Below are 9,307 nucleotides of genomic sequence, written 5' to 3' on the forward strand. Positions count from 1 at the left end.
TACCGTTATTGTTGCATATTGCATACTGTTTCACATACTGTACTTTTTTTTTTTAAAGGATGGCAGCTTCAGTGCATACTGCACAGAATGCAGTAAGTAGTATGCTAGTATTCCTTTTCAGACACAGACACCAAACATATCTTCATGTGACCCAACCATTCATTTTTGTCTTCTGTAGAGGAATTTATTTCATTTAATTTCATCTTTCTTAGTCCATATACCACAGCTCCTGGAGAAATCCTGGAGTATCTTAAAGATGACAAGGCTTTTCAGAGATACCAAATGTTTGGGGTTTGGCTAATATTTGTAATTTATCTTTAGACATCACAAAACTTCATGGAACAAATAATATTATCATTAGTATTTGATAGATTTAATAATAAAAAATAAAAACATCTTGTAAAAAAAGTTGAAACAAAGTTTATATTTTAATGCATGATATTGCTTTCTTTGACAAAGATTTCTTCTCTGTGGGACATTAGTACAGCACATGGGTTTTCACATTATTATTATTATTATTATTATTATTATTGTGTGTGTGTAAGAAGAAAATTAGCTTGAAAGCTAAGTGGGAGTTGCCCTCTACAAAGGACATAAAATTAAATATGAATAAAAAAACTATTATTGGCATATGTTTCTAATGCATAAAACACTAGGTTGACATTAAACGTCGATAAAAACATTAAAAATTAATAATAATTAAAAAAATAAATAAATAAAAAAACCGTTTTTTTTTTTTGCTGGATCACAGGAGGATTTAACACAGATATGGTACAGCAGCGCCCTCTGTCGGATCGGAGCATCACATGTCTTTCAGTCATGCGCAACAGGTAACCTTACCTGAGTGATTACAGATATAGAACAGCTGATGGTAGATGCCTTGTCCCTTTAGCTTTTAAAACAAGCCTTTGACTTGAACAGAAGAAAGAAAACAACAGAAAAAGAAAGTAAAAACGATTATAAGTTTAAAATGCCACGACGGCATTTATTGTGTAAATTCTGTCTCCTGATAATAATATATTTGACTTTTCTGGCGAGCAGTGTGGAGGTGAGTAACTACAGTTATGAATGAAAACTCACAGCTCATCAGTGTTTGATCGATGGACGTCTCACGTCTTGTTTTCTGTTGCTGGCAGATAAACAGAAATGACGGACAAACATATGCAGGTATGTAACAGCTGTCCGTTCACATTTTACACATGAATAATATCAGTGTGTCATTATGTTTCACACGTTAATGATGTGTCCTAAGATTAAGACTTAATGCACATTAAAATATAACATTTGCAAAGTTTTGTTTCCTCTTTAATGGATATTATAATTGATCACAACCTGGTTTAGCAACCTGGTCTTCCTGTTAATTCAGTCATTTGGCAAATTACATGGACAAACTATTATTTCAGCATCAAAATTGTAGGTTAATATTTGTTTGAACGTATAAAGGAAAGTGTATATTTTAAGTGCTGAAACTTGTTACTATTTCTTTAACGTTTTTTTTTATTATTATTATTTTTATTCACTATTTTGTTATATTGTATACAAGTAAAACAAGTTTTATATAAGTACAGGTGTGTAGATTCCAGGGGGAATGGGGGTGGAGGTAACCACCTGCCCCCAATAATCTACCCCACATTATCTATACTATGATCAATGGAAACATGTAAATGCTTCACACTTCAACCGCCTCATCATATGTGCAAAAAAAACAAGGTTTTGTTCAATTATTATATAAAACTTCTTACAGTAATGAGAATGTAATTATACCAAATTGTTTCTCCCCAATTTGGAATGCCCAATTCCCAATGCGCTCTAAGTCCACGTGGTGGCGTAGTGACCTGACTCAATCCGGGTGGCGGAGGACGAGTCTCAGTTGCCTCCACGTCCAAGACCGTTAATCCGTGCATTTTATCACGTGGCTTGTTGAGCACGTTACCGCGGAGACCTAGCGCGTGTGGAGGCCCACGCTATTCTCCATGGCATCCACGCACAACTCCTCACGCACCCCACCGAGAGCGAGAACCACATTATAGCGACCACGAAGAGGTTACCCCATGTGAATCTACCCTTCCTAGCAACCGGGTCAATTTGGTTGCTTAGGAGATCTGGCTGGAGTCACTCAGCACGCCCTGGGATTTGAACTCGCGACTCCAGGGGTGGTAGTCGGTGTCAATACTCGCTGAGCTACCCAGGCCTCCCATACCAATTGTTAAGAGTGATAGGTTAAGAGTTAGGATAATTAGGGGTGATTGTCATGAAAATGTCACAATGAAAAAACTCTTAAAGGTCCTAAAAATAATCTTTAATTTCTTAATGAAATATGCTATCTTTGTCTTTTGATATTGTCTCTCTCTCTCTCTCTATGGAATTGTGTTTTATCAGGAGGTGTAGGTAGAGAGCGTTATGCGTTCTTTGCGTTGCGCAGCTGCCATCAGGTTCTTCGTAGCGACAGTGGTGAGTTCTTTTCTCCTGACTACCTGTGCTCAAATCCCCCCGTCTGGTGCAACTGGACCATCCAGGTGAATCCTGGGAGGCGTTTGCAGCTGTATCTGGAGGACCTGACGTCCTCAGAGGCCTGTCACCTGAAGAGTGATCAGATCCACCTGGATGAGTCTCCAGTTGCTGCTGGGGCACAACGAATCCTGGAGAGATGCTGGAGAACAGCCACGTACACATCCATGTCCAACACCGTTCAAGTGGTGCTGCTTATCGACGGAAACCAGCTCTCACCGTACAGAGGCTTCTATGGACACTTTAAAGCTTTTGGACCTCTCGATTCTCCTGACCACATTGATCAAGGTGAGAAGTGTCAAAGGGAAGCCTGGAGAATAAAGTTGTTGTTGCAGAGAATCATAATTGGCATAGAGTTTGATTCAGAACTGAACAGTTGTGCCGACAAATATTAAACAGTTTTACACAAAGAATTAAATATTCTACTAAAAAGAAACAATCAAAAGGATGTATCCAGGACCCAGAGTGAAACATCAGTCAAACATTAGGCCTAACTTTTAGGAAACTGACTAATTTCTAATTATTTAAATATATAAAATGACCAACTCAGACTTCTAGGTTGAAGATCAGTGTGTCCATTAAAAGTTTGTGATGCCAAAGTTTGTTTCTTGACTCTTAAAGCTGCTGTTATTTTTGTTTAAATGCTTCTATTTAAAAAAAAAAAAGCATTAATTTCATAAAATTCATTAAATAAAATTTAAATAATTGTTATTTTAATTTAAATTCAAAATGATGAAATTGTATTACATTAAAATACGTAAATCCTAAAACGATGCATATATAAACACACACACACACACACACACTGATGAGCCAAAACATTATGACCACTCACAGTTGAAGTGAATAACATTGATCATCTCCTAACAAGGCCACATGTCAAGGTCTGGGTAGATTAGATGGTAAGCAAACAATCAGTTCTTGTAGTTAACGTGTTGAATGCAGGAGAAATGGGCAGGAGTGAAGACCTGAGCGACTTTTACAAGGGCCTGATTGTTATGGCCAGATGACTGGGTCAGAGCAACTCTGAAACGGCAAGGCTTGTGTGGTGCTCCCGGTCAGCAGTGGCGAGTACCTACCGACAGTGGTCTGAAGAGGGACAAATCACAAACCCTGGGTCCATGGCATAATCATGTGGTCGTCAATTTGACCCATGCCACCTACCTAAACATCATTGCAGACCAGGTACACCCCTTCATGGTAATGGTGTTCCCTGATGGCAGTGGCCTCTTTCAGCAGGGTAATGCACCCCTTAACACTGCACACATTGTTCGGGAATGGTTTGAGGAACATGATGAAGAGTTCAAGGTGTTGCTCTGGCCTCAATTCTGTGGGATGTGCTGGACCAACAAGTTCGATCCACGGCAGCTTCACGTCAAAACTTACAGGACTTGAAGGATCTGCTGCTAATGTCTTTGTGCCAAATAACACAGGGCAACTTCAGTGGTCTTGTAGAGTCCATGCCTTGGCGGGTTGGCACTGTTTTGGCAGCACACGAAGGACCAACAGCATATTAGGCAGGTGGTCATGTTTTGGCTCATCGGTGTATATATTGGAGTGTATCCCAGTTTAACTGTATAATTAGTTAGACAATTTAGAGTTAGACTTTCATTGGTTAATCGATTGGAAACCTTTCACTGGTTAATCACCCTTTTGATTTTATTTTTATCTTTTTCCTTCACACTGCTGCGAAGCAAAACAAATTGCTTAAAATATAATTGTCTCCCAAACGTGGTGAGGATGACATTAGTAATTTTTTTTTTTTTTGTAGCTGAGCCATTTGTGTTAGTATTCTACTTCGAGAATGTCTGTTAAATAAAATAGTGTAGATTGTGTAATCACCACTCTTGTATATCTCCTGACAGGTTTTCCCGTAGATGTGATCGAAGAGGCATTAGTTGGTAATAAAGAAGTGGATAAGGTTACGAATGCGCCACCAGATCTTAGAGGTGTCGCAGCAGATGTCAAACTGTCAATGGTGAAAGCACAAACCTCTCCTCCTGCTCTAACAAACCCTGTGATATTCAGCCAGTTTGAGTCCACTTCAGTGTCCAATGAGCTATCTATCGAGGAGGAACCTTGGGAAAACAGTCCATCTGGGAACCAAGAAGCATCTTCTGGATCCACGGACTCAACTCCCCGTGTTTTTACTTCTGGTTACTATGACGATGTTGGATTTATTGACGACTTGTACCACAACGATAATTCCATTGCAATACCACAGGAAAATGCAGGTCGTTGGACGGCTGAGAGCCGCAAACGACAACCTAAAGATGGATCAGCTCAAGTCCGCTCCAAATACCAGCCCGCGTATACACGCATGGCAAACATCACCCTCAGCACTGTTAAACCAGCTGCCAGGTCTCCATCTGCCATGCGCAGGAATGTGGATGCACAATCCCTCTCTCCCAGTGAAACTGAGCCAGCCAGAGCCAAAATGGTGTCTGATGTTGAGGAAGTAAGGTGGGTGAGAGTGGGACAGCAGGATGATCTGGACGATGTTTCTATGAAGGCAACAGTGACGGACAGCGCAGTCACACCACCTGCCCTTTTGGACCCGCATGAGGGCAGTTCTACCAACATTCATGCTACCAGACAACCCAAATTGCACCGCAGATCTAAAGGTGTAGTATGGTGGTTAATGGCTTAAAAAACAACGTTTAACTTGACACATCACACATTCATCATCAGTTTGGTTGAATGTCACAGAAATGTCATACTTGCCCCCAAAATCAAACTTGATTCTCATGAAATTGGTCAAGAAAATGTCTTGGTCTTATTTTACACAAATCAAAAGAAACAATTGCAAAATTATGCCTCCTTTTTACGGTCGTTAAGATTGTTTACATTGTGACAGTTTAACAACAGCTAGGCTCATTTTATCCCAGAGTGGTGGTGGGCTGGTGGAGTAGTGGGCTAAAGCATAGAACTGGTAAGCATAAGGTTGCCAGTTCGATCCCCACAGCCACCACCATTGTGTCCTTGAGTAAGGCACTTAACTATATGTGGCTCCGGGGGGATTGTCCCTGTAATAAGTGCACTGTAAGTCACTTTGGATAAAAGCATCTGCCAAATGCATGAATGTAAATCCCCCAATTCTCTGTACTGCATTTAAAAAAAAAAAGCTGGTAATTATGTTCTCATTACCGCAATGTGAAAAAAAATTATATATTTAAATTGTGAAGTACTCTTACATGATAGTAGTACTTCTTTGGTAATGCCTTTCATTTTTGCAGATTATGGAAAAAAATCACTTTACAACAGCTTTTTTTTTTTTTTAAACTGTAATGCAGTTAAAGAAATGACCGTTGCGGTAATGAGAATCATCATTGAAAACAATGGGGAACAGTAAAAGTAAAATGTGGTGATGGTCCTAAATTTAAGTTTAATTTTTGATATGCAAATTATACATTTTCTTTTTTATTTAGGGGTGAAATATGACCAGAGCATTTTCTTGACATGTGACATAAGCATAAATTAAATTAAGTACAAGAAATGGTACCATAATGAATACATAAATATTTTTTCCCAATACAGCAGGCTACTGTGAATTAGAGTGTGGAATAAATGTGCTGAAATGTCATGAAAATAATCTCAGTGGTCTTAACAATAAGCTTTTTCTTTATACGAAATGTCATTTCTTATTTTTCTTTGAGTTTGCAGTCAAATTTTACCCTGATATTTCTTGATTTCGTGATATTTACCCTTGTAATTTGACATGGTGGTGGCCCTACAGAGTTTGTCCTAGAGACCCCAAATTTGGTATGGGGGCTATTTACGCCCACCCCTATCAGTGTGCCAAATTTCATCATTTTCCTATGTACGGTTCATAAGGCTGCCATAGACTCCCAGCCAGAATGATATTAATAATTCTAATGAATACAATAAGGGCTAGTCTATTACTCACATTAGTAATAAACAATGTTTTTGTACCATGTGCTGGAGTCCTCTTGCATTTATTACTGAGTTCTATTTGCACAGAGAAAACTCAATACCTACAAACCATACGAAATGTGACCCACAACATCCATTTACCTGGAGGTAAGCAGTGCTTTTAAATGGTTACTGATGACATTTCTTCCATAAAATGACATGTAGTTGTTGGTTACACAAGTATACAGGCTACTTTTTGATGAAACAGTATCTGTTCAATCAGAGCTCTTGTTAGAGGTGGCTGTGGAGGTTAGTCTGGAGTCTGGGCATCATGAGAAATCATCTTCCCTCAGGACTGCTTTAGAGACAATAGTAAGGCTAAATCTTGTTCTCCATGCACTAAAGCACACACTTACATGTTTTGTCTGATTTTATTTACATAAATTCTGAATATTATTGTAAATGGACCACCTGTTTGATTGGTTTACAGATAAAAGAAGAGCTTGGACATGTCACGGTAAAAAGTCTAGACTTAAAAAGATTAAAAAAGTGAGGATAAAGTTCACTTTCCAGGTCACTAATTCACTAATTGGTCTGCAAATGAGCTGTGATGTGTCAATGGGTTTGTTTCTAGGTTGAGTTCTGGAGTTTTGTTCATCATGTGGGTGCAGTTTCAGAAGGCCGTTGTAGGTCCGCACACACATGGGGTTCTTCAGTCCGGTCTGCAAGGGCTTCAGGGCAAAAGTATCAAATCACAAACCAGCAAAATCCACGGCGTCATCATGTCCGTCTCTACTGAAGGTGCTCGTACACCACGCTAACACTTTCTTGTCCCGTGATTAACTAGGTGGTACAAGAGGGGGTGGGGACAACGTTTTGGGGACATGCTGAAGGCATTGTGTCCTCTTGAAGTCTTAAAACACTTGAGTGGAGCCAGCTTGATCAAAGTGCGAATGCCTGTTTATGAGAGACTCATCCAATGATATCAAGTTTCATGTAAATGTGGTTTTCTTGCATTGTCGGATTTTCTGAATAAGCTGATTTTTGGTAGTTATCCATCAATTGGTGGGCATGTAAATGCTGTCAGTGATGTTTAAAGCTTTGTCTTGACGAAGCATTCATTTTAACCAACAGAAGTGGTCTTTCCAAAACACCTGTTTACTTTGCAGCTAAACTAATAATACCGCAATAGAGCGCAACAGTCTGGTTCCGGAAGTAAAATCCATTACTTTATCCAATAGACAAATTGATTTTCAACGGTAACTTAAAAACCTTTACAGACCGACCTACTATGAGCTCTGAGGTTGATCACTGACTGTATATACTTCCGTTGAAGCCATCCGTGTGCGTTATTTGAACTTCATTGTTTAAAAGTCGTGTTTGATAGCATAATGCATGGTAAACCACTTCATTTCCCCATAGTACAGTACACCACCAATCAGAGAACCGCAGCCAATGAAACCCGCAAAATGTGCCTCTGAGCCACTGCCTACTCCCATGACCAAATGAATGGGGAAAATACTTCCGGAACCCAGAAGGCTGAAAAAGTGGGCGGGCACTGTTGCCCTCTATTGTCATGATGTGCCTTACCAACCTATTTGTGTTTTGAACAGACATCAATGAGTGTGAGACACAGCTGGTAGTGTGTGGTGCACACTCGGAGTGTGTGAATCAGTTTGGATCATACTCCTGTAGCTGTCTCCATGGTTGCCATGAATCTCGTCATGGATTGGACAGGACCGTTTGTGAGAAGTCCACGTCCTCTGGTAAGAAAATGTATGATATTCACAAATTAATCACATTTGTTTGTCTTGGAATGAAGTACAGTATTCAGTTCAATTAAAATGTAATGTTCACTATTAGTCATTAAATAAATCCTAACTATATTGCTGTGCATAACTCTACTTTTGTCTCCATTCTCTCTAGACTGTAGCTGGACATCATTTCCTTCAGTCCTCAGGGGTGTTTACGCTGTCTGTTGCCTGCTCACGTTGCTCATCTTGTTGTTGTTGGTTGTGGTCGCTCTTCTGTACCGTCGATACTATAGAGGCGCTTTCCTGCCACGCTGCCAGGGATCCAGCATTAGCAGTGCTGTGGAAACGGTTACCAATGATGGTGACAACAATAACACTACAGGAAGTGACCCCTCCAGATTCCCGCCTCCACCCATCAGACTGTCCAAAGATGGTCTCCGCTCTCTTGATCTTCCTCTATTACGATTTAGCCCTCTGTCGCCCCCTGATGGATTTAAGAGTAAAATACATACAGAGAATCACCAGTTTTGATAGTTACACCTGCCGTTACTCTTGATTGAGAGTGCTGTATGGTGACCAATAGAGGTGCACGTAAGTGCATTACATGTTACCGAGTGAAACGACTCTCTTCTGTATAACTGGTCTTGACTGGACGGTTTAGCTGTTCATTTTGGGTTTCACGTGTGGTGTTTTGTTTGTGCTTTAGTTCATGATTTCTGAAGCATCTTGAATGTTGACTGCCTGTAAAGATTTACAGCTTATTTTCATTCTGTTCTATTCATTTTTGGCCAGTCACAGTAGACTTGTTACTCTCAGAAATAGTTGATAAAAGAGCTTTCTGTACTTTTGTGGTTTTATGTATGTTAAATAAATGTATGTTTGTGTGTGAGAGAGACTTGGAGAGTTGTGTGTGACAGAGTGGAAATTCAGAAAATACATACATTTTCCTGCAAAACTCATGAAGAATTATTTATTGAATATATTTTCTAGTTTTGCTCTGCTCTAAAATATCGTATTGGCTAGAAGCGATGTTAGCAATTGTGAAATTTTCATCGGACTTTAGCTGTTAACTTCAGATATGCCCCTTTCCCCAAACCCCACCCTCCAAAGGCACACATGCACAACAAGATGCCAAACTCTTATCACGTGGCTTGTTGAGCACATTACCGTGG

General features: G+C 39.7%; 1 protein-coding gene across 1 annotated transcript; it reads left to right on the top strand.

The window, feature by feature from the left end:
- The first annotated feature begins 74 nt into the window (after positions 1-74).
- Positions 75-9,024, top strand: zgc:66455 (uncharacterized protein LOC393502 homolog). Its single transcript, XM_051703522.1, has 10 exons — positions 75-1,048; positions 1,137-1,167; positions 2,380-2,796; positions 4,374-5,132; positions 6,490-6,549; positions 6,665-6,753; positions 6,872-6,930; positions 7,016-7,182; positions 7,995-8,147; positions 8,308-9,024. The coding sequence occupies exons 1-10, from the start codon at positions 971-973 to the stop codon at positions 8,664-8,666; spliced, it is 2,172 nt and encodes a 723-aa protein (XP_051559482.1). The 5' UTR covers positions 75-970; the 3' UTR covers positions 8,667-9,024.
- Positions 9,025-9,307: the final 283 nt, after the last annotated feature.

The sequence above is a fragment of the Myxocyprinus asiaticus genome, chromosome 7, assembly GCF_019703515.2.
Source record: "Myxocyprinus asiaticus isolate MX2 ecotype Aquarium Trade chromosome 7, UBuf_Myxa_2, whole genome shotgun sequence".
NCBI classification, from domain to species: Eukaryota; Metazoa; Chordata; class Actinopteri; order Cypriniformes; family Catostomidae; genus Myxocyprinus; species Myxocyprinus asiaticus.

Bases quoted from the DNA above. Each gene is read 5' to 3' on its own strand.
- zgc:66455 (XM_051703522.1), top strand. From the start codon at position 971: ATGCCACGACGGCATTTATTGTGTAAATTCTGTCTCCTGATAATAATA. The intron at 1,049-1,136 runs GTGAGTAACTAC...TGTTGCTGGCAG, and splicing joins TTCTGGCGAGCAGTGTGGAG to ATAAACAGAAATGACGGACA. The intron at 7,183-7,994 runs GTGCTCGTACAC...TGTTTTGAACAG, and splicing joins CATGTCCGTCTCTACTGAAG to ACATCAATGAGTGTGAGACA.